The sequence below is a fragment of the Pisolithus orientalis genome (genome assembly GCF_024613125.1).
Source record: "Pisolithus orientalis strain OTSU chromosome Unknown F5J12scaffold_2, whole genome shotgun sequence".
Classification (NCBI taxonomy): Eukaryota; Fungi; Basidiomycota; class Agaricomycetes; order Boletales; family Pisolithaceae; genus Pisolithus; species Pisolithus orientalis.
The window spans coordinates 1,903,454-1,925,181 of NW_026260783.1; the positions used below are offsets into that span (position 1 = coordinate 1,903,454).

At 52.6% G+C, this 21,728-nt stretch overlaps 11 protein-coding genes across 11 annotated transcripts; 4 read left to right on the forward strand and 7 right to left on the reverse strand.

Annotated features, from left to right (window-relative positions):
* Window positions 1-21: 21 nt before the first annotated feature.
* F5J12DRAFT_198598 (uncharacterized protein) lies at window positions 22-1,842 on the reverse strand. The gene is made up of 2 exons (XM_051738372.1): window positions 809-1,842; window positions 22-751 (listed from the first exon to the last, which is right to left on the reverse strand). The coding sequence occupies exons 1-2, from the start codon at window positions 1,701-1,703 to the stop codon at window positions 54-56; spliced, it is 1,593 nt and encodes a 530-aa protein (XP_051605121.1). The 5' UTR covers window positions 1,704-1,842; the 3' UTR covers window positions 22-53.
* F5J12DRAFT_798861 (uncharacterized protein) lies at window positions 1,751-2,990 on the reverse strand. Its single transcript, XM_051744242.1, has 6 exons — window positions 2,823-2,990; window positions 2,666-2,769; window positions 2,360-2,611; window positions 2,085-2,304; window positions 1,867-2,031; window positions 1,751-1,819 (listed from the first exon to the last, which is right to left on the reverse strand). The coding sequence occupies exons 1-5, from the start codon at window positions 2,943-2,945 to the stop codon at window positions 1,906-1,908; spliced, it is 825 nt and encodes a 274-aa protein (XP_051605122.1). The 5' UTR covers window positions 2,946-2,990; the 3' UTR covers window positions 1,751-1,819; window positions 1,867-1,905.
* F5J12DRAFT_798864 (pyridoxal phosphate-dependent enzyme beta subunit) lies at window positions 2,991-4,533 on the reverse strand. The gene is made up of 7 exons (XM_051744243.1): window positions 4,352-4,533; window positions 4,163-4,293; window positions 3,986-4,100; window positions 3,571-3,918; window positions 3,515-3,548; window positions 3,261-3,452; window positions 2,991-3,203 (listed from the first exon to the last, which is right to left on the reverse strand). Exons 1-7 carry the CDS (start codon window positions 4,451-4,453, stop codon window positions 3,067-3,069), a joined length of 1,059 nt encoding a protein of 352 aa, XP_051605123.1. The 5' UTR covers window positions 4,454-4,533; the 3' UTR covers window positions 2,991-3,066.
* Window positions 4,534-4,539: 6 nt separating this feature from the next.
* Window positions 4,540-5,854, reverse strand: F5J12DRAFT_798865 (ADP-ribosylation factor family-domain-containing protein). The gene is made up of 6 exons (XM_051744244.1): window positions 5,708-5,854; window positions 5,590-5,655; window positions 5,486-5,536; window positions 5,181-5,432; window positions 5,049-5,124; window positions 4,540-4,995 (listed from the first exon to the last, which is right to left on the reverse strand). The coding sequence occupies exons 1-6, from the start codon at window positions 5,733-5,735 to the stop codon at window positions 4,920-4,922; spliced, it is 549 nt and encodes a 182-aa protein (XP_051605124.1). The 5' UTR covers window positions 5,736-5,854; the 3' UTR covers window positions 4,540-4,919.
* Window positions 5,832-8,012, reverse strand: F5J12DRAFT_798867 (uncharacterized protein). The gene is made up of 3 exons (XM_051744245.1): window positions 6,710-8,012; window positions 6,511-6,669; window positions 5,832-6,421 (listed from the first exon to the last, which is right to left on the reverse strand). Exons 1-3 carry the CDS (start codon window positions 7,900-7,902, stop codon window positions 6,019-6,021), a joined length of 1,755 nt encoding a protein of 584 aa, XP_051605125.1. The 5' UTR covers window positions 7,903-8,012; the 3' UTR covers window positions 5,832-6,018.
* F5J12DRAFT_798872 (UV excision repair protein Rad23) lies at window positions 7,972-9,566 on the forward strand. The gene is made up of 7 exons (XM_051744246.1): window positions 7,972-8,037; window positions 8,088-8,184; window positions 8,243-8,322; window positions 8,380-8,724; window positions 8,781-8,933; window positions 8,986-9,306; window positions 9,359-9,566. Exons 1-7 carry the CDS (start codon window positions 7,996-7,998, stop codon window positions 9,467-9,469), a joined length of 1,149 nt encoding a protein of 382 aa, XP_051605126.1. The 5' UTR covers window positions 7,972-7,995; the 3' UTR covers window positions 9,470-9,566.
* A 1,076-nt stretch (window positions 9,567-10,642) lies between these two features.
* F5J12DRAFT_713145 (HAD-like domain-containing protein) lies at window positions 10,643-11,477 on the forward strand (the record flags this gene model as incomplete). The annotated part of the gene is made up of 5 exons (XM_051740812.1): window positions 10,643-10,705; window positions 10,758-10,862; window positions 10,913-11,062; window positions 11,119-11,217; window positions 11,271-11,477. The coding sequence occupies 5 exons, from the start codon at window positions 10,643-10,645 to the stop codon at window positions 11,475-11,477; spliced, it is 624 nt and encodes a 207-aa protein (XP_051605127.1).
* A 1,050-nt stretch (window positions 11,478-12,527) lies between these two features.
* Window positions 12,528-14,868, forward strand: F5J12DRAFT_798878 (uncharacterized protein). The gene is made up of 5 exons (XM_051744247.1): window positions 12,528-12,629; window positions 12,709-12,839; window positions 12,905-14,220; window positions 14,280-14,493; window positions 14,559-14,868. The coding sequence occupies exons 1-5, from the start codon at window positions 12,587-12,589 to the stop codon at window positions 14,841-14,843; spliced, it is 1,989 nt and encodes a 662-aa protein (XP_051605128.1). The 5' UTR covers window positions 12,528-12,586; the 3' UTR covers window positions 14,844-14,868.
* Window positions 14,869-16,204: 1,336 nt separating this feature from the next.
* F5J12DRAFT_888059 (uncharacterized protein) lies at window positions 16,205-17,120 on the reverse strand (the record flags this gene model as incomplete). The annotated part of the gene is made up of 2 exons (XM_051747226.1): window positions 16,205-16,526; window positions 16,645-17,120. 2 exons carry the CDS (start codon window positions 17,118-17,120, stop codon window positions 16,205-16,207), a joined length of 798 nt encoding a protein of 265 aa, XP_051605129.1.
* A 44-nt stretch (window positions 17,121-17,164) lies between these two features.
* On the forward strand, window positions 17,165-18,330 carry F5J12DRAFT_198673 (PTPLA-domain-containing protein). The gene is made up of 2 exons (XM_051738373.1): window positions 17,165-18,068; window positions 18,124-18,330. Exons 1-2 carry the CDS (start codon window positions 17,429-17,431, stop codon window positions 18,231-18,233), a joined length of 750 nt encoding a protein of 249 aa, XP_051605130.1. The 5' UTR covers window positions 17,165-17,428; the 3' UTR covers window positions 18,234-18,330.
* Window positions 18,331-19,090: 760 nt separating this feature from the next.
* On the reverse strand, window positions 19,091-20,420 carry F5J12DRAFT_798888 (dienelactone hydrolase). Its single transcript, XM_051744248.1, has 9 exons — window positions 20,381-20,420; window positions 20,293-20,319; window positions 20,234-20,241; window positions 20,119-20,202; window positions 20,030-20,065; window positions 19,920-19,973; window positions 19,726-19,870; window positions 19,574-19,665; window positions 19,091-19,509 (listed from the first exon to the last, which is right to left on the reverse strand). The coding sequence occupies exons 1-9, from the start codon at window positions 20,397-20,399 to the stop codon at window positions 19,255-19,257; spliced, it is 720 nt and encodes a 239-aa protein (XP_051605131.1). The 5' UTR covers window positions 20,400-20,420; the 3' UTR covers window positions 19,091-19,254.
* Window positions 20,421-21,728: the final 1,308 nt, after the last annotated feature.

Genomic DNA, 21,728 nt, shown 5'->3' on the forward strand with positions numbered 1-21,728 from the left:
GGAAATTGCGACATAACAACCCTCAAGAGCTTCCATCCATCGATTAACATAGTTCAACTGTTACAGTCCTTATTGAGGTAAACGCTACCATCTCGCACGACTTCATCCCCAAGCGTCCTAATCCTCCCCGTCCTCAATAGTATACCTTGCAACTCGCCCCATGTCGTTCGAAAATGCGAATGTGCTGAATCATGGAACATAGTCTTCAATTGCACCGTCAATCCCTCCAACCGGTGCAACTTGGTGCTCCGGTCACGTTCGGAAATCAGTGACTGTGTGGAAAGATCTGGGGAAGGGGGACGGTCGCTTCTCCTTCCCTTATCAGTAGACTTCCCCGCGCCTCGTTGTGTCCCCCCTTCGTCGGTGCCTCTCATATCCTCCGTCGACTTTTCGGACTGACATGGCGGCCGGGGTCTAATTTTGGCAGCGGCAGACCGTAGAGGTGATGAATCCTCGAGGTTGAAGCTTTCGTTCACCTTCATCCTCTTTTTCGGAGGCAGAGGCTGCCCAGAGAGCCTGTGCTTCTTATGCACCCTCATGGGTGAAGTTTCTTCTTCTTCCTTCCTCGAGCGCAAGAAACTTGGGTTTTTCCAAATTTCGGGATCATGCGGCGGCGCGACAAAGTCAGGAGCCAGTAGCACATCAGAAGGTTCGTCTGCAAGCGCAACAGGTGGTGCCCTACTCTTGCTTCCTGGTGCAGGGGACAAAGCAGAAAAAAGGGAATGCATGGAAGTGGGCGACTGTGATCCCGCTACAACGCTACTGTTAGCAGCCACAGGTTCGGCCGGAGCTGGGGTGGAGAACAGGCCTTGACAAAATACGGCGTGTGTCTCTGTGCCATCTTCCAAAAGTTCACCTGAATCACGGACGGAGTGACTTTGCACTTCTTCCCCTGCTACAGGGGAATCCGATGTTGGTAGGCGAACATCAACTGTTCGTTCGCAAGGCTCTCGCTCAATTTCAAGCCGCAGCTCTGTCTTCGCTGTTAAGAATGGTAACGAAACAAGCGAGGTGCTCGAATGCAGTCGATCGTGAATTTGGTTGTCCTCGTCAACAAGCGCTTGGACGTTATGTGAAGTGTTCGGCTCGTCTGCAGACCCTTGAGCTTTTCCGTCCCCAATCTGACTAGAAATTAACGCTGAGGTCATCCGCGACACTCCCTCAGGCGGATTTGTATGGCTAAGCTCGCTTGCGGTTCTCGGTGTAGACGTCTCTCCAGGCTTGAATTCATTAGAAAGCGACGAACGGAAAGGAGGTACATGTGATTGAGATTGCGAATACGTTTGTGACATCGTGAGTGAGTGTGAGGCTTGAGAATATTGTGGCTGAGAGGATGTTGCTGCAGAAGGGTCGGAATTTGGTACTAATATCTGAGTCGGTCCTGAATGGTTAGGATCCCACATAGGAAGCACCTCCGGTGGTGGGACCTTGCGTTTCATGTTCTTGCGCGGATTGGTGGGAGATGAAGGAAAGGGGAAAGGGTTGTTCGATAACAGTGAAGGTGGAGACAGAAAATTGGGTGAAACTCCTCCGTTGCGTTGGGCAGGAGTACGAGGTTGAGGGGAATAGGGGCGTAAGCTACGATCATGTTCGATGGCTTCCTTAGTGGGCTTCTCTATCTCTAGATCGCTGTGAAGTTCATCGGTGCAAGTGTTCGTTGCGGCATCGTGAGGCGGCGAAGCACACGATTCCTCCCGTTGCATGGAGCTTCCGCGCTGGGATGGTGACCATGCGCTTGGAGTACCTTGGGGAACCAATGCTTTCGGTGATTCCGGTGAGAATGTACGAGGTACCAGCGGTATGGTGGAGGAGGCAGGCACTATGAGAAAAGTCAATTGATATGGGTGTACAAGTGGATCATCTCACCTTGCACGGGATCCGTGTCTACAACAGTTGGTCTAGCTTCTAGGTCTGTACGGGTGACCATTGAATATTGCAAACTAGGCGATAAACCGATATACACGACATACTTGCTGCTGCTGCTTCTTGTGTTGATTTATAGGCAAACTTCCATCGATCGACTTCATACACCTAAATTTACCGTTCATAACGAGTCATATTAGGATGAGACATCCGCAACTCACTCGCCACCGTTTTGAGTGCTCCCTTTTGAAATCGATCGGCTTGGACTGCAGAGGTATTGAATTCACACCACCCATCGCTGCCTTTGGAAGGACTGCTGCTGCTTCGAGTGCCTGAGCACCTTGCTGCTCGTGAGAAGTCAGCGAAGAAGGTCGTTGTGGAGGCAAGGCTTGCACTATCTCCGGCGCCTGCTGTTCTTGTTTTTCTAGTTTTAGTACATTTCTAAAACGAAATGTTGGTCAAGCGAAACTTCCAGCAAATAGTATACACGACTTGCCCACCACCACCGTCTTCGCGAAGACCCAGAACCCACTTCTTCACAGATGCATCAGACTCCACGTCTTTCGGGTCGCAGAACACATGACCGCCGAGCCCTACAAGCTTTACATTCCCGACGTCTAGGGCGATATGTGAGATCGGTGTGTTGCCTCTCTGGTTGGCACCAAGAGGTCGAGGGGCAAACATAGGCCGGAAGTTTTTGATAAACACAACGGCGAAGCGACAGTCAACGACCGCACGACCACATCGACTACGGGCTTAGTTGGACCCGTACACTTACACGTCGTGACGAGAACGTACATACCCACTGAAATCCTCGACAGCTTCCCTCGATATTCGAACAGGTATGCAGTGGGACTTGTCAGATACCCACGCCCAGATGTAGCTATCCTCGTGGAACGTCAAAAACTGGGGGGGCCATGGCTGAGTAACGCATTGAACCGACCGGGTCGAGAGCATACCTCGGTCACTTGAACTCTCTTCCGCTTGTCGTAGATGGGAGCGTTATAGAGCTGTCCTCCGTACTTCTCTGCAACATCAATGAGGTAGTCGCAAATCCACGGGTCAGGGATCGAGTCTGCCATGACCGCAGCGTCGTGGCTGCTGGCGTTGTACGGACCGCGTTCTGTCACGCGCCTACCGGAAGCGTGACACTACATCGATATGTGTGCATTACACTAGAACTACATAGGCGTACTACACAGCCTAATCTAACACGACGTACTTCCTTAGATGTTCTGGTATAGCATCAAACAGTCCCTTTGACTGCAACCACCTCTTTGAAAACAACCGGCTCTGATAGCGATACGCACCGTCACAAAGGACAGTGACCACACGGGATCCTTCGAAGGGGATTCAGTCAAGGTTGATTTATACAACTGATCGAACACATTGTTTACCCTTTCCAAGTTTCCGTGCAAGCTCGACAGCGGCTACCACGTTTAGCGCTGTACTCGCACCGACATACAGCCCTTCCGTGTCCAACAGTTCATATAGCATCGCTATCGACTGCTCATCTGGCACATGAAGCGCACCGTCCAACCCATCGATGAAAGTCCCCAAGTTCGCGGTGACACGCCCCTGACCAATACCTGGAATCACCGGTTAGCACGCTCATTATGATCCTTCCCCGGGTCGACAAGAACCAACCAACCTTCCGTGATTGAACTGCCCGTTCGCTCGACGAGCTTCCCGCCACTCGACACGTACGTGTACAAAACGCTGCCCTGGCGGGTCAGCCAGCCATATCTGTGTCTTTCCGTCGCTTTTCTCCTTCAGATATTTGCCGACGCCAGCCAGAGTACCACCAGTACCGGTGGAGCAGACAAAGCCATCCACCGTTCCTTCTGTTTGATCCCATATCTCCGGACCAGTCGTGACATAATGAGCGTAAGCATTTGCCGTGTTGTCAAATTGGTCTGTCCAAATCGCATTATCCAGTTTTTGCGCATACTCCTTTGCCTGATGGTTGTAGTTCCTCGGGTTCTCGTACGGCACCGCAGGTACTGGGTAAACCTCTGCCCCAAGCATGCGCAAAAGGTCAATCTTCTCCTGGCTCTAACGTTTCGTCGTCGGACACGTCAATAACAACGTTCCACCCAGAAATAGCCAAAACGCATTTCACCTGAGTATCCGGCATGAAAATCACGCATTTGTAACCCTTGGCTCTGCAGACATGCGCCAACCCAATGCCAGTATTACCTGCGGTACCCTCCACCACAGTTCCACCTGGTTTTATGCTGCAGGGGGGATCGTACATGAGCGAGGCCACCCTTCCTCATCGTAAGAATCGCTCACTGACAGACCCTTCTTCTCAGCATCAAGTACAATACCAACGGCTGCACGATCCTTGATACTTCCACCAGGATTTTGGAACTCGGCTTTGCCCAATATGCTGCACCCAGTCTGTTCCGACAGTGTCTTTAGGTAGATCTAGAGTAAATTGACGAGGTTATAGACCACGATGCCGTCGTCGAAAGTGATGCTTTACCAGAGGCGTGTTACCGACAGAGCCCGTGAAGCCCTCAACCGCTCCCATTGTGAAATTTCTAGCGGGTTGAGCTAGACTACGTCGCAAGACTGAGGAGAGCATCTAGAATGTGTCGTGGAAAGGTCGCCGACGCGGAAATACTAGCACCGGGTCGAGCACGACATTCGCACCTCATTATCATGTGTCCAGGCAAGTAGTATGTAAGCAGACTCGAGACATGCATTACTACGGAAAGTCGAGACGGGCATAGCATGGACAAGCTATCGTCATTCGCATGGGGCAGCACAACTCTTCCAATTAATGTATGTAAAGCTAAGAGGAGACCAATAGAGAAACGAATCGCGAACAGAAAAAGTCCTCGTACTTTTGAGCACGCGAAAAGGCAACAGAAACGAAGTAGATAGCGCAGGACAATACTGAACATGGGTGATAGATTGTCATACGTGGGAGGGGTCGTGCAGGCCATGAGTGGGAGATAACATAACGTGGGTATCGACGAGATAAAGATCTACTGTGGTAGATGGTGGGGAGATCATGGTATCACGAGGGACGTGTTCGTGCAGTGGGTTCATGGTTGTCGCTTCTTCACGTTCTGGTTCAACCATTGGAGGCCCTCAAAAAGGCCCTCGCCTGTCGTCGCACAGCTATAGATTTGATAAGCCACTGGGCTGACGATGGATCGGACTGTGAAACGTACCTTGGGTGCACGTACCACGAGCGGTCGCGCATGCGATGCAGACCAAGTTTTTCAGTAACTTCTGCGGGGGACATGGCTGCGACATATGTCTCAGATGGGAAAGTGTCAGGGTGAATGCACCATCCTGCTCACCTCCGGGAAGATCCTGCTTGTTCGCAAAGACAAGCAACAGGCACTCCTTCATCTCTCTGTCGCTCAATATACGATGTAGTTCTTGCTTCGCTTCATCGATCCTGTCCCTGTCTTGGCTGTCAACCACAAAGACAAGACCCTGAGTGCCGGTATAATAGTGCCTCCACAGTGGCCTGATCTTGTCCTGTCCCCCTACATCCCAAACATTGAACTTGACGTTCTTGTAGGTGACCGTCTCGACATTGAAACCAACTGTATTTTATAACTGTTACAAGTGAAGTCCTGCATCCACGCTGGAGACTAACCAGTGGGGATGGTGGTAACGGATTGGTTCAACTTAAGCTTGTATAGAATGGCTGGTGGACGATGTCAGACTACGTCTGGACTCTTGAGGAGAGGAAGAACCTACTTGTTTTCCCAGCGGCGTCAAGGCCAAGCATCAACAACCTCATTTCCTTGTTGCCGAAGAGCTTGCCTAGGAGGTGGTCAGTGCATGAAACGCAACCAAGGGCGTGGCAGACACGGACCCAAAGCCTTTGACAAGTTAGCTCCCATTGTGAATGTGAATGTTTCGAAGGTAAAGAACGACGAAGGCTGTTTAATGCCACAGCAAAACGGTTGAACACTTGATTGAAAAGAAAAAGAGCAGAGGCGCAGAGACAGGCGGTCCACGGCTCCACGCCCAAAAGGCAAACACCACCAGTCACGGACCCCGACCACTCCAGCCTGCCACACAATCTTTAATTACCGTACATACCGTACAATGCAAAACCCGCATGGCTGGGGTATAATATGTAAGTACTAAATGTAGCATGAGATCTCGTAGTGGTACACCGAATCAACTGGCAGCAGGCGACGAGACATGACTCTGGCTAAACACTTTCAGCCACCCCTCTCCCATATCTGACCGCAGCGCTTCAATGCGCGCACGATAAACTTGTCCTTCTCTTATCTGGTCCTGCATCATGTCTGGAAGTTCAAAGTCGGACAATGAGGGCCGATGCGAGAGCGGACTAGGGATGCGAGGTAATGTGGCCGACCGAGCCTCGTTGGGTAACGGCTGGCTATCCAAGTCAACTACACGTTTCACTGCCCTGCGCTTCCTCTGCCTGCCTCCTCCTCCACTCGGAACAGACGATGCTGTCCTTGAGGGCGACCCAACATCAAGTGCATCTGGAACGGTTGTGTCCTTGGATGTGCCTCCAAGGGGAATCATCAACGGCAACGATGCTCCCACTGTCCTGGTAGGGGACTATCTGCGCAGGTGGAAGTGGTGGAAGATTCATTTTCTCCATGAAGAGAGGGTGGGCTGCCGTCAAGAGTGATAGACTTTCCCTCCGTGTGGAACAGGTTAAAACACGCGACGCGATAGTTGTCCTCGATCTCTGTCAGGGGATTGCCTTCGATCCACACCTCGGCAATGTTGGGTAACGTTGCAAGCCTGCCTATTTCCGCACTCTCGTCAATTTGGTTAAAGCGGAGGTCAACCCTCTCCTAGCCCCATCAGCCGTTCCAGACCACAGATGGACTCGAGGCGATTCCTTGACAGGTTCATATGTAACACTTGACCGAGTTTGGTGTAAATGCCGAGTACGGAATCGATCATGTTGTCGGCGAGATTGAGGGAGACGAGGTTGTGCAAAACGGAGAGTCCGTGGGGAACAGAGACGAGGAGATTAGATGACAGATCCAGATGAGTAAGAGAGACGAGGTAAGGTAGTGGTTCGGTTGGTAAGAACGTCAGGGCGTTGTCTGCAAGCGAAAGGTATCTCAATAGACTCCATTTGTACGAGTTCAAAGCAGACCCCGGTGAGGGTAGTAGGGAGTACTCTGTGACAGGTGAACCTTCTTCGGGCACGGATGCAGGTAGTGGGGTACTCGGGAAGGAGCGTTGTCTGCGTGGTATCTGTCTCCTTCTGTCGTCCTTTGACGTACCGTCTCTGTGCGCCTGATCGTCCAGGACGGCACCGATGAAGATGTCTGACACGTCCTCCACCCCGCTGCGCTTGATTGTCAAACTGCACAGGCCATCTGCGAGTCTGTCCCAGCCGAGCAGTGTCCGTGGATCGACGTCGGTGCACTCAAGGGTCTGAAGGTTCTTGAACACATCGAGTGGGACGGCGTTGTGGCAGGGGGGGTCATCGGCGACCTCCTGGATGACCTTTGGGCCGGGAGCTCTGATGGACAGTGCGGGTAGCTTTGTGAAGCTGCTGTATATGTACGTGAGCTCCGAGTCAATAGTGTGTGGCTCGGCCTTTGTCCACCAACTCGCGCCGAGGGACAGACCTGAGACTGTGGTGAGAGTAGATCGCAATGACGTCAGTGAGAGCGTGTCAGACTTGTCTGAGGCGGGCCGGATGTCGATGTGAGTGTAGTGCATTGGTTTGGAGGGGTTGTCCACGGTGACATCCAGCGAGCCGACATCGAGGCCGATTGCTTCGAGGCGCATCAGGATGTAGAACAGATGGTGGGTGTCTACGGTGAACACGACGGGCCTGGTTGGTGATGGAGAGCCGCCTCCGCCGCCAGAGAACCATCCGACTGGATTGAGAGACAAGTAGCCTGCACTGTGTCTTCGCTGGGGGCGACGTCGACGAGCATAGCCAGCCTCGGCCAGTCCCTTGTCGTTGGCTCTGATAAACGCTGCGACTCTGCGCAGATATCCGTCGCCCGTCTCACGTTCCATGCCAGAGCCAACCTGCGAGGGCGTTGTGGTGTGCATGCACGGCGAGACCCCGGATACGCCGTATTACGTAATGGACATGGTCCTGATATCGCTGCTCCCCCATCTGCGCCGCCGACGACGACGACGACGATGAGGGTCACAATCAAGACACTTCAACAAAAGGTGTTCCATGTGCGTGACGCGCATTTGGATCCTGTGGTGCCTGCTCATATATCATGCAGATCGATGCGGATGAGACTGAGACGATTGGCAAACTGAAGGAGAAGATTCGGGACGCGCATGGCCACGATGTAAACACTCAGAAGATTATATACTCTGGTGGGCGCATATATCCCCCATCTCGGCGTGGAGGAGGTCTAATCTGATCGTCGCACAGGCAAGGTCCTCTTAGATGACAAGACTATCGCGTCTTGCGAGATTAAGGAGAAGGACTTCTTGGTGCTCATGGTGTCCAAAGTGATTACGATCCTCCCCTCTGTTCTGTGAGGTGGAGCTGACCGATCCCCATGTCAGCCCAAGCCAAACTTTTCCTCGCCTGGCCCCGCGGCCATGCCAGCAGCAGCGACAACTTCGGCACCCACCCCACCAGCGGCTGCGGCGACTTCTCCCTCCGCCCCAACGCCTCCAGCCTCTTCACCCGCTCCTGCCCCGGTCCCGGCCCCGGCCCCAGCCGCAGCCGCTGCCCCACCGTCAACGTCCCCTGCTTCGCCGCAACACGCCCAGTCGTTCCTGACTGGCGATGCCCTCCAGGCGGCCATAAGCAACATGGTGGAAATGGGCTTCCCGCGCGAACAAGTTTTGCGCGCGATGCGGGCAAGTTTCAATAATCCGGAGCGTGCGGTCGAATACCTGATGACGGTAAGGAGTCCGTTCTGTGAGAAACGCATACATTGACCCGACCGAATGGAACATAGGGTATACCGGATCATCTATTAGCAGAGACACCGTCGCAACCCCCGCAAGCCCAAGCCCAGACTCCGGCTCCACCTGCAGCTGCAGCTCCACCTCCACCGATTGCTGGCCAGACACCAGCTCCGGCTGCAAATCAGCCCCAAAACCTCTTTCAGGTGTGTGATGAACGTAGATGTTTTTGGTATGTCCGTCTCACCCTTTTTTTAGCTTGCTCAGCAGCAGCAGCAACAACAACCCGGTGGTGGTGGTGCTCGCCCGGGTGGTCTAGGTGCAGGTGCTCTGAGGGACCAATCCCAGATGGCTCAACTACGTGAGCTTATAGGGCAAAACCCCGCGCTGCTGCAGCCGTTGATTCAGCAGCTCGCGGCGTCTAACCCCCAGTTAGGCCAGATGCTGGCTTCGGACCCTGATGCACTTCTCCAGTTTCTCGGTGATCTCAGCGGTGGGGACGACCTAGAGGGAGGAGACTTGCCCCCTGGTGTACAGGTGGTCAACGTCACACCAGAGGAGCAGGCTGCCATTGAACGGGTGAGTGCAGTCCATAGCCTTTGGAGGCCTGGAGGGTGACTTGCTTGATTAGCTGATGGCGCTGGGTTTCACGCGGGAGCAAGCCGCGCAAGCATACTTCGCATGCGACAAGAACGAGGAGCTGGCAGCTAATTATCTGTTCGAGAACAGCTTTGACGACTGAGGGTAGTACATAATGCATAAAGCAGTGTATCGGTAGGGTAGTGGCCGTGGCTGGTCTGCATTCCGCGTGTGAAATAGTATTTGTGCGTTGGACCCGCGTGTTGTTGTTGCGTGTGTGGCTGGCGTTTTCGTCCTGTCCCCTCCTCCTCCCATCCACTCCCATACCCCCCCTTCCCCTTTCTCCCCACAAGAATACGAATACCCCAATACCACACATCTCATGGAGACCAGTACCCAATCACCAATTCTCGACAAACACCCACAGAGCGGGCCAAACGAAAACGGTGTCCCCAGCAGTCCACCCAGTGCGCAGGCGCACGAGCAATCTACCCCATCCTCGTCGGAACCCGACAGGGACGCCAATCCCAATGGGTCCCACACCGTCGTCTCCCCAGACGAGCGCGACAGTGCAAAGGCTGCCGACAAGGACAAGAGCTCGCTCGCAGCCACGACTACCACCCAGCCAAATGTCTCTCTATCCAACACGACGGGCACCAGCACCACTCGCAGATTTTCCCGCAAGCCAAAACCAAACCGTGTAGCCAAGTCTGCAACGCCGCACGCCGACTCTACCCTAGATAAAAGCCCTCCTGTACGTGCTCTCTCCAACGGGGAGAACAAGTCCAAGAGTGGCTCACCCATCAAGAAGGAATCCTTCATATCCAGGCTAGTCCGCAAGCTGGTTCCCTGCGTCGCTGTAAACGACCGTGCTCACGCCGTCGAAATCGAGCCTCCTAGTGGCTCTCGCATTCATACTGAACACGTGAATAGCGCGTCTAAACTTGCTGAGCCAGTGGGCACAAACGAAAAACAACAACTCGTCGGGGAGGAGCACGACGAGGAGAAGCGGGAGACAGTCGTTCTTCCACCGTCGCAGCCACCTTCAGACTCTGCACCATTGACAGGCGCTCAGGACAATGACGTATTTCCAACACCACCAACACCACCAAAGGCCGTCTTACCTCCCTCGGAGTCTAGTGCCGTCGCGCAACCTCCCGCTCCGGTTGCGGACATCTTCTCTCCTCCACCTGTCCCCCACTCGGATGTATCGCAACCAACGTCGAGCAGCTCCCACGTACACGCAGGTGATGTCACCCACTCGACGGCGACTGATTCCGACGCCAGCTTTACCGACGAAGAAGGTCATGCCGAGGAGGTCGACGAAGGTGATCCAATGGAGGAGGACGATGAGGACGCCCTTATCATGAACGGCGGTGCAGGCATACCCGTCGGACCGGTGAGTAAATCGGTGCCTCGAGGAGAATGCTCACCAACCTTTACCTATTTAGGACGGCAACCCACGTCCATTGTTACCCCCCATTGCACCCCAGCACGTGGGACGCAAGTGTCTCGTGCTCGACTTGGATGAAACCCTCGTCCACAGTAGCTTCAAGGTATCACGACATCATTCTTGAAACTGTCGCATTTCTGACATTTTCTGCAGTCCATACAACATGCGGATTACGTCGTGCCAGTGGAAATTGAATACCACTGGCATAACGTGTACGTTATCAAGCGTCCAGGCGTGGACAATTTCCTGAAGAGGATGGGTGAAATCTACGAAGTTGTGGTTTTCACTGCAAGTTTAAGCAAAGTGCGTGTTTTTCAGAATTTCCACTCGGAGCCAGCGTTGACGGATTTGACTGGCAGTACGCGGACCCAGTGTTGGACAAACTAGATGTCCATCGCGTCGTGTCTCATAGATTATTCCGGGAGAGTTGCTACAACCACAAAGGGAATTATGTCAAGGTGAGTGATCGGCGCAGTTGCGGTCTGGGCCATCAATACCGAACTCCTTCCAGGATCTTTCACAGCTCGGTCGCCCAATCTCCGATACCATTATCATCGATAATTCCCCAGCGTCGTACATTTTTCACCCGAACAATGCGGTGCCTGTCTCCTCATGGTTTAACGACCCTCATGATACGGAGCTTACGGATCTATGCCCGTTCCTTGCGGATCTCGGCGAGGTCCCGGATGTGCGTGGCGTGCTCGACGGCGGACTCTAGGCAAGTCGGTCGGGCGCGTGTTGGTACATTGGGGAGGAAGCTGGGGGCGCAGGCCCACCAGGCTGTACGCTCTTGAAGACGAACACTCTTACGGTCGTGTATGCACATGTGCTCCTGTCTTCGTTACAGGTCAATACCAAAACGCAATCATCTCTACTATCTGGACTCCTTTGATCGGACACAATAAATCCTAGTCTCTCTGCGTAACGCCCCGCTCGCTCCAAGTCTCGATCCTAATTTAAGCGCCCTTGGACCTGTACAACACGCACGCACAGGCACATGCGCCGTCTTGCCGAATAACCATCATTTAACACTTTCAACTTCGCCTTATCATCTGATATACCCGAGCACGCATTCCGCCAAGCATCGTTATCGTTTGTGTATCCATCATGCGCACATACAGCAGCATACCCCCATCCCCGCCTGCACAGTCGAAACGGACGCCTAATTTTGGAACCCTCCCTTGTTCGGACCCATCTATCATCCCCTTTGTGCTGGCCAAAACATACACGGACGACCCATATACTCATTTTCCTCATATCGGTTTTATACCTTACCCTTCGTTGACTCATGCTTATCGTGTTACAAAGCATTATGACCCCCATGCCTACGGACGCTTTAGCATATTATTGTGGTAAGGAAGAAAACTGTACGTATTCCGTGTATTGTGTCGGTCGGCAGACTCGGGACGCTGAAAGCTCGCTCCTTCCTCCTCCATCCATCACTTACTTTCTTCATAAACACCATCTTGAAATGCCTGGATGTCAAACTTCCTTTTATTCGTCGACGGTTCCTTGCGGTTCTCATTTTTATTTATTACTGTCTTGATACCTCTGTGGGTCTGATGGCGCTTTTTCTTTTTCTTTTTTTCCTTCTTCGAGGGCCTATTTCCTGTGCTTTATGCTTTGCTTCATGACCGTAACGACACCCCGAATATGATGTTCCTACGTACAATCTGCCATGCTATTGTGAAATAACTTGATATTCGTCACGTGTCGTGTGTTGCGCGTCGGACTTCTTTGACCGTGTTTGGTCCCTGTTGCGTTCATGCCACAGCCAGTGCAGCACTGACAAGAAGTTCAACAAGAACGGTCGACGAGGTAATAGTCATGATGAAAAAGGCGAAGGACGCGCAGCTTTTACCGGAGAAAGGTGGGGTGAAGGTCCGACGACCTATCAGGAAAAATCATCCGTGTTGTACTAATAGCCTGCTGACGGCTATTCACCACAGCTCCTGGCACAGATTCTAGGGCACCTTCTCGGGCTGCCTCCGCTTCTGGTATACAAAGTGATGATCGATACACTGTCCTCCTCAGGAAGATGGATGATCTTGAAAGGATCCATAGAGACGAAAAGAAACGCGTACGTGTCTTCTTTCTTCTTCAGAGGTCTCAAGGTGGACTTACAATAGTACATATATTACCAAGCATCAAGCAGAGTTCGACAGATACAAGTCGCAGATCGCGGCACTAACCAAGGACAAGACGGAACAGAGCGACCGCTTAGAAAAACTGAAGAAACAGAACGAAGCATACAACCTGCGCATACAGGAACTCAACAAAGTAAGTGCCGCCGGGCAGGCTGAACTTAAAGAGATACGGATCAAGCTGCGGATGTCAGAGCACGAGCGCGCTCAGCTGGCCGGGAAGCAAAGCGACGTGGGTGAAATGAGAAAGGCACTTCAGACTATGGAGTCCAAGCGGAAGGAGGACACAAGGGAACGAGATAAAAAGATTGCGGAGCTGGAGAGGGCCGTAGCGGCAGAGAGGAAGAAACGCGAGATGCTGGAGTCTTGCCTTCAAGATATCAAAGACAAGGCAGACGAGGAGGTAATAAAGCTACGTGGTGATGCGAAGCGGCTCCAGTCGCAGTTGGAAGCTACCCGGAAGGAAAGCCAACAAGCTATCTCTGATACCCACACGAAAGCTGCGAGTCGAGAAGAAGACCTGATGGACCAACTCGAACAATGCAAGGTAGCCCTCAGTCGCGTTGCCGAGCAATATGGTCATCTGGCATCCACGACAGTGCTTGCCAAGGACCACGAAGCATTGAAGATGGAGAACGTGGAGCTCAAGATGATGACATTGCGCCTCGAGCGTAAATTGGCGAATACTGAAGGTCAAGTTACCGAGCTCGCACACCTCATCCGTCAAACACAGGAGCAAAATACGTGTCTTCGGCAACAACTGGAGGAAACCGAAGACGAAGCATCGTTCTATGCGGATGCTCTCCGCGACTATATGCAATATTCTAGCCATCAGGACTCCACGCATACATTGCTCACAACGCTTGCGGGCGTCCACGCTGACATGTTGGAAAACAAGTTGAATGGGCTTGTTATCAACCTCCGAGACTGCAAGACTGCGAATGATTTGCACTCCATGCGCAATGAAGACCTGGAGCGTGCACTCGATGGGGAACGCGCCAAAAGCAAGACTTTGTCAGAAGAAGTGGGACGTCACCTTGCAGATCGCGTCGCGGCAGATACTTGCCTACAAAGACTGCGAGCAGAGTTGGCGGAAGCGAACCAAGCACTTGCTAAGGAACAGGTATCCCGAGCGAGTGCCCACCAGCAGGTCGACAAGCTGCAAGGGAGGGTTACCCAATTGGAGGAACATCTGAGGGATGAAGTATCCAGGCACAAGGACGCAGAAAATAGGGAGCGAGAAGCAGCGAAGAAACTCTCCGCGCAACTGAGTATGAGCAAGACTGCTGAAGAAGCACTCAACGCGGAGATCGAGCAGTGAGTTCTTCTCTGGCTGAAAACGGAGAATAGAGGTTGCTCAACGTCATTTTTCCAAGGTTGCACCTCGAGTTAGCAGACGCTGCTCGATATCAAGATGCATATTACAAATTGGTGGACGAGACAGAGGATCTACTAGCGAGGAACAACCTTGCAGAAGAGGAGGCTGACAGACTCAGCAAATTCAACGCCGAAATTCTCGGACATCACAATCCAGCTCAGCGGATTATGTACGTCGACCGGATCCGAAAAGAACTTGCAGACGCGAAACAGGTGGGAAAGATTCTCCGCTATAGTGTACCGCTTCGCATGGACTTCTCTAACTCGAGCTTGGTCAGAAACTTGTTGTATGCACCCGGGAACGGGATGCATATGTGGCGAATAACGATGACCTTCGCCACGAGCTTGGTTTGTACAAATCGTCGCTAGTCCCAGCAGAAATCAAGCCTCGCTCTCAGTTCACTCGGATCTCTCGAGCGCCGTTAACGACTCACAGTCTGAACGTCGAGAACTTGAAACCCGAAACCGGCTTTTGTACCAGTACCCCGCACCCAAACCAACGTGCTTTATTGGACCATATCATACCCAGTCCTGGAGACATGACATTGGACGAGCTAATGTAATTTACTTTTATAGTCAATTTTATCACCGTATATATGTTAATAGTATGCTTTCCGACCATGCTATGCATTATTGACGAACGGATCGCGCGACGCAGGTCTTCCGTTTCTCAAAGAAGGCGAGGCCCTGAACAGTTATGCAAGTCCGCTTCGCCGATGTTGCCATCAGTGCCCATTCTCCCGGGAATGAGGTCAAACTGTGCCTCATGGTACGGCACATCACCCCACTCAGCCAGTCTAACCAGTCACCTATCATCGATCACCACGGGGTGTTGACGCGGTGACGTTTGGCTCTCTTATCGAGACAAAGGCCTGCTCCTGAGAATTGAGCGCCTGTGTTTAGGGCGTAACAGGGCGCACAAGGCAAGGGTGGCGTGGGCATTTGGAGGGCAATAAAAAGCCAATGGTGGGTGTTACCCTAGACGACGGAGGGTTGGAAGAAACCGAAGCTGTCCTGTTGGCGGCCATCTTCACGTAAGCGTGATCAGGATGTGGATAGTGCTTTGGAGTAGGCCACCCATCTGCGACGATTGCGTGGGGTCAGTTCAGCGTGCCCGCCCGAGGTGACCTAGTCAGCCGTGGGGAGAAGGGGAACGTTTGGTGCTGCGCGGAGTGCAAGTTGTTTTCTTGGGGGGACACATCCGCCAGCGCGTGCCAGAAACTTTAGCCGGCACATAAGTCCTGATGAGATCATACAGCACCTCGTGTCGGTGTATTAAAACCGACAGCGAGTTGGTGGCAAGGCTGTAGCGAAGGCGGACCGGGGTTACCAACCAGCGAGAATTGTGTAAAACCACCGCCGCGTCACGGCGCCGGAAGACATTGTCGCGTCGCACCGTTCTCTAGACTGGATGGAATCGTAAGACCGGACACAGACGGTGTTTCGTATGAGATTCAGTGGTCTCTCCGCTTCCACATGCCGCCTCTGAGTGATGGATCCAGCTCTGCGTGCAGATGCCCCTTCGCCTGACTGTCCTGCCCAGTGCCACAGTGCTTGACCAACGAATGCCATGCTGTTGTAGACGATGACAAAGCTATGGGTTACATAAAACGTTCCGACCACGACCTTGTCAGCAATTCCAGCGGTTGCCCTCTCACCGTCACCAACCAGTCCTATGCGTGTTCCAGCCTTCGCTCAGCCTCGACAAGTTCGACCTCGACCTACCCACAAGAGTAGGGAAATAATATTATTGAGCGAGCGATCCGACAACTACGGGGGTCGTTGTAAGCAGGAACCACGGGAAGACGGTGAGTCATATCTTCCTGCCGCGTATACTTTAATATTTGCAAATCAAGGGAGAAAACAAAGTGAAGGAAGGAAGAAAGAGTCACAAGCGTCACACGCGGTAAACACGAAGCTATGACTACCCGTCGCTCTTAATTACAGGAGTTTCCTTCTTTTCGTCTTTTGGCGAGCTCTCCTGTGGCTGATGCTGCTGCTGCTGCTGCTGTGGTTGTTGTGGGTGCTGTTGAGCCGTCGGGGTTGGGGGTGTGGGAAGGATCGGGCCTTGACCGAGTTGGCCTAATTGGGCCTGCGCCTGACTTAAGGCGGCCCGCAGTGCAGCATTCTCGATGCGCAATTGGTCAACAAGCGTGCGGCACTCCTCCCATCTCCGATTTGCTTCATCGGCCGATGCAAGAGCAGCATCGAGTAGTTGCGAACGGGATTCCAGTGCTTTGACATGCCTGGAGGAAACGTGGTGAGAGGGTAATTCAAAGGCGAAGCGAAGAGCCGAGAACCCCAATTCCCGGACCGGAAGCGTGGACAAAAAAACGAGAGAACAAGGAAGAGGACAAGACTTACTGATCCCTTCTTTCTCTGAAGGCTCTCTGTGCCTTTCTATTCTGTTCCGCCCGCTTGCTCTGACTGAGCTGGCGACCCCCTGGACCGGCTTTTGGAGACTGTTCACCGGACTGATCAGGTGATGGGCCGTTGATGGACTGCTGTGATTGTTCGCCCTGAGGAGGGTGTGGGTGTTGCTGGGAGTACTCAGGGGGGGCATACTGGTAGATGGGTGGATGTGGAGGGTGGCCCATTCCGGGTGGCGGCATGAGAGCATGGGGAGGAGGGAGGATCTGTCCTAGATGCATTCCGGGAGGCGGTGGGGGAGGATGCTGCTGCTGAGGTGGGGGAGGATTGGCAGGAGTGGGAGGTGTTTTTCGTTTGCGGGTGTTTCGTGTAGCAGTGGGGGCGGAGGACGACTGAGCCGCGGACTGCTGCTGGGAGGGCTGGGACGAGGGCGGGTTTGCGGAGGACACGGGGTCATCGCGGAGACGCATGGCGGGGATTGCGTGCGAGGTGAGAGTGTCGGATGGCTGTTGCTGTTGCTGTTGCTGCTGCTGGTGTGGGTACTGCAACATGGTGCAGTGGGTGGTGCGTGTGTTGTGTCTTGTTTGGCCCGTGCTCGTCGTCGATCGATGCTGTGAGCAGTCGCGTTGAGGACGGACGGGAGGTGGAGGTCGGGGCGCGAGTCTTAGTCAGAAACGCCCTGCTTGTTGTCTCCTGTTTGGTCGACATGACTCAGCATGTGTTCTCTTATGTAATACGTGTTTCGTAGCCCCACGCGTCTCTCCGGACTGTTAGTGTGATGAAGTGGTACTTGGCCGCGTTCAACGCCGTGTCCGCAGTGGGGTGGGCCTACGTGCTCTTCCTCACAGCGAGTGCCCTCCTCAACGAGAGCTCCTACTCCTACTTACCCCTCCGCTTTCCCTGGTCGTTCACCCCCACAGCCGCAAATGACGTGTCCAGATATCTCGTCTCCCTCGTCGCCCCGTATGTGCCCCCAACCCACTCAGCATCCTGGTCTGTCCTTGCACCCGTCCAGTCTCTCGCCGCTCTCGAAGTGGTCCATGTCCTGCTCGGCCTCGTACGCTCCCCTCTCCCCACAACCGTCATCCAGGTCTCCTCTCGCCTCATCCTCGTATGGGGAATCGTAGCGCGCTTCCCCAGCACCCATATAAACCCGTTCTACACAACAATGCTCCTTGCGTGGTCCTTCACCGAAGTGATCCGTTACTCCTACTACGTCCTCTCCCTTGCAAGTGTACCGGTGCCTTACTGGCTGACCTGGCTCCGCTATACCACCTTTTATATCCTCTACCCGCTCGGCGCAGGAAGCGAGGCTCTCGTCATGCTGAGCACTATTCCAGAATGGAAACACGGCCGATACGCTAACTGGTCGCAGGAGGCTTGGGCCAAGGCCGCCATGGTACTCATTTGGATACCGGGTGAGGTTCTTCGATGCTGTCTTGCCATTCATTCCCACTCAACCCCTCCTGCTAGGTTTGTGCATCATGTACTTGCATATGATGCAGATGCGAAACAAGGTCCTTGGCAAAGGTAAAGGACAAAAGCTGGGCGAAAAGCCGAAGAATAGAGCCAAGGCGGAATGATCACGCGACGATGCCTTTCTTTGCTGTTCCCATGCAAGGTGCAAACCATGTTCGCCAATGATGTATACAAACTTTATACATGACCTGAGAAAATAACGGTGTATGAACATACCTACTCTACTGGCAAGGTGTGTTAGGAGGAATAGCGGGAATAAATGGAATTTGAAATTAGCCTACCAATCGGACCCACAAACTCATCGCAGAAACAATATTGGAACCGCCTTGAGTTTGATACAGTCGCGCATACCTAGCACGACTCGAAGCTCAGAGAAGAAGCTCGCCGCGATGCTTCCTACGCCATTTTGGCAAAAGTCGTCACAGGTTGGTCCTAACCATTATCATGCCCGGGTTGCCATTCTTCGCGTACGATGACAAGCGCTTTCACCGTGTTCTCGCTATATCCTTAGCTGTCAGTGTCCCCCGTCCGCCACCTGGCCTTGGGTCGATGGCAAGGATCGAATGTCAAAAGCAGCGATAGGACAAGTGAGAGCGGCATAACTTTCCTCTCTCCGACTATCCATCCTAGGTGTGGGTAGGCGAGTTAGCTCAGACTGGGTGATGCTCTTTGCACGTTCCACCCCTAGGTCCTCCTGAGTTGCGCGGAACCTGCTACTAGAATGCCCATTACCGGATTGATTGTCATCACGCAGCTTCGAGTCTTCGGCTTTTCCAAGTGGTCTGCAGTTTATGCAGGACAGCCACTACGGATTATGGACACCCTCTTGGAAAATCACCCTCTTAGATGCATGACCGGCAATAAGAGCTCACTAGTCGCCATGTAAATGTTCACTGTTTCTCAAGTGACGTTTCTACTGTTTGACTTCGTAATAGTCACTTTGCGTTGCTGTGTAAAACAACATCCACCTGTCCTGATCAGTGGGCGTGATGCCAGGTTTGAAAATCAATCGACATGAAATCTCGAGACGTAGTGCCTACTTTCCACGTACGACCTTTGCGCATACAAGTACAATTCGCAAAAAATTGTCTCCTAGAACATTAACAATGCTAGGGACAGATCACTTCAGAAATACTTCCGCAACCATGCAACACTGCTATCGAATGACCCCTTTTTGCCATCGAATTCTTGGGGGACAAGGGGATCTCCCCTGACCGCGAATCCGTGGGAGCACCCGGGCCAGCACTCGCGTTTATACCCGGGAGCGTACTTGCCGTCACCAAGGATGGCGTCGATTTGTTCTTGCTTTTGTACAGGCATCTCGACGTCTTTGTCGCCCATTTCAAGGAGGAGCGGCGCTTTGGCTTTCTGTACCAATGTCTAGATGCAAACCCGTCGTGGTGAGCAAGACCATGCGAAGAAAGAATTGGTAGAAAGAACATACCTCAAAGTCTGTCGGAATCACAAGCTGCGAAGGGTGGGAAACTATAACAACGTCTGCTACCCTATCGCACGCGAGATCGATCGCGTAACGACCTAAACAATACAGGTACTTGTTGGACGATCCCAAGGTAGTGCGAAGGACTATAAACTTACCGCCGAAACAGTAGCCAGTGACTGCAATCCTGGTCACACCCCGGTCTCTCAGCCCCTGCACCACCTTGTCGACGGGGGGACGGGTCACAGGAGGCAGGTGTTTTTGAACCCAAGCTTTCACCATGTCTGAGGTGAAGTTTGGGTTCTGGAGGGCCTGCGTGAGCGCTCAATTTCATGGATAGTTGTGGACTTACGTTCATAGCATACGGAGGCGCGGGGTCGCCATTCAAATAGTCAGGGGCAATTGTCTAGAGGTTCGCAACGAATGAGCCAATGAGACAAAGATTGCCAAAGTATATGTTACCAGGTAGCCTTTCTTTGCGAAGTCATCAACCAGTAACTATAGCGTCCCATTAGCATATGCCTAGCTGTAGGTTGGAGCAGAACCCGCACCAAGTTGTTCCTCAGCGTTAAGCCGAACATGTCCGTCAAGAGGATCAAGGCCTTCTTGGGGTCGTGTGTGGCAGGTTGGAGTGCCTACATAGCAACATACACCATTGATGTCCACCATTTTACCTTCCAAATTGCTAAGGCAAAAGGCACAGTACAATTATCTGTCACGCCTACCTTCGGGCGAACCCTGGTATTCATGTCCTAAAATTGGAAATAGACAGTCTATCAAGGAAGTGGGGAGGAAAACACTGCGTGAACTTGCCTGAGGCACAGCAGCTCATTTCGATGTGTGCGTTGATCTGAGGTTGTGATGAATTCTATAGACCGATGCCTTTAAATACGGAGGCGGGTTGCAGTCTGTTCGTTTCGGGTGCATGCCTTTGTCTGAACCGGTAGTTCGCTAGAACCGCTATTGGTTGTTGTTCTTTGAGGCTACTTATCTTCACTAAAGCGTTTCGAGTCTATTGTACTCAGTGATATCGGCATCGCCTCCGAGGCGAATTAAATCGGCGTGAGTCCTGTATCTTGATTCTGTATTGCCGACCGCTGCAGGTTTGGTAAGACCGAGCCGAGTACCTTCGGGGTGGGGAAGATGATGGCACCATTGCGCAGTCAATGCGGGGTACATCCTACATCCAGCTTGTTGCGAAACGAGAATAACGGCCTTACCCGAGGTGGTAGTTCTCTAGAACTATTATAGTTAGCGGCGATTTTCGCATCCGCATCATTGACGTCTCGAGTCCTACCGCGTGCATATGTATGAGGCCCGTATCTCAGTTCCCTGCCACCGCGGAAGAGGTTGTTGGTAAGGCTGGGGATATATTTCCTGCCGCAAAGGTCTATCGCACCCCGTTCTTTCGTGGGATGATTTTCAAGAAATAGAATCGTGCACGCATGGCCAACCGTCGAAAAGCGCAACACTTTGTGGGGCCTACCCCGCCGAAAAGCCACAACTTGATCGACCGAAATGAACCACAAAGATTGCTGAGCCAATTGTCTGGAGGCAATACATAATCGCTCCGCTTAAGTTCAACCAGTGAGGAGCGCAAAGCTCGCTTCAGACCCGAACTGCACTGACCGGTGGAAGAATGCCTACCTCGTGACTTCATCCCAGAACCAGAGACAAAATTTAGAACGGGCAATACGACGACTTGTCCAAATTCGCAGAGGCAAGATCAACCATTTCCCCTGTTCGTTGTCAACTTCAGTATTATCTTGGGGGCCAGTAAAATCCGCGGGTCCGAGACCAAACTGAAACTTGATTGATGCTTCCCCTACCTTGTCTTCGCCCCTAAGCCAGGCAGAGACATCTCGGTCCGGTTTTCAGTAAATCACTGCACGTGTGTGGAGTCCTGGAACTTCACGTAATCCATCAACTGTTTTAGAGCTTTCAAGAATACCGCTATTGCAAAATCAAAGTGGCGATTGTGAAGCCATGCAAAGGCAAGTCACCTGAACCGTACAGTTCATACGGGGCTGTATCAGTGTATCGTATCACTCTCGCTCCGCTAGATACGGGAACGAATCGGTAGCTGTGGGGATTGAACGCGAGTTATATATATATCATCCGTATTCAACCAATGAATTACCCACTTTTCAAAAGTAAAGTT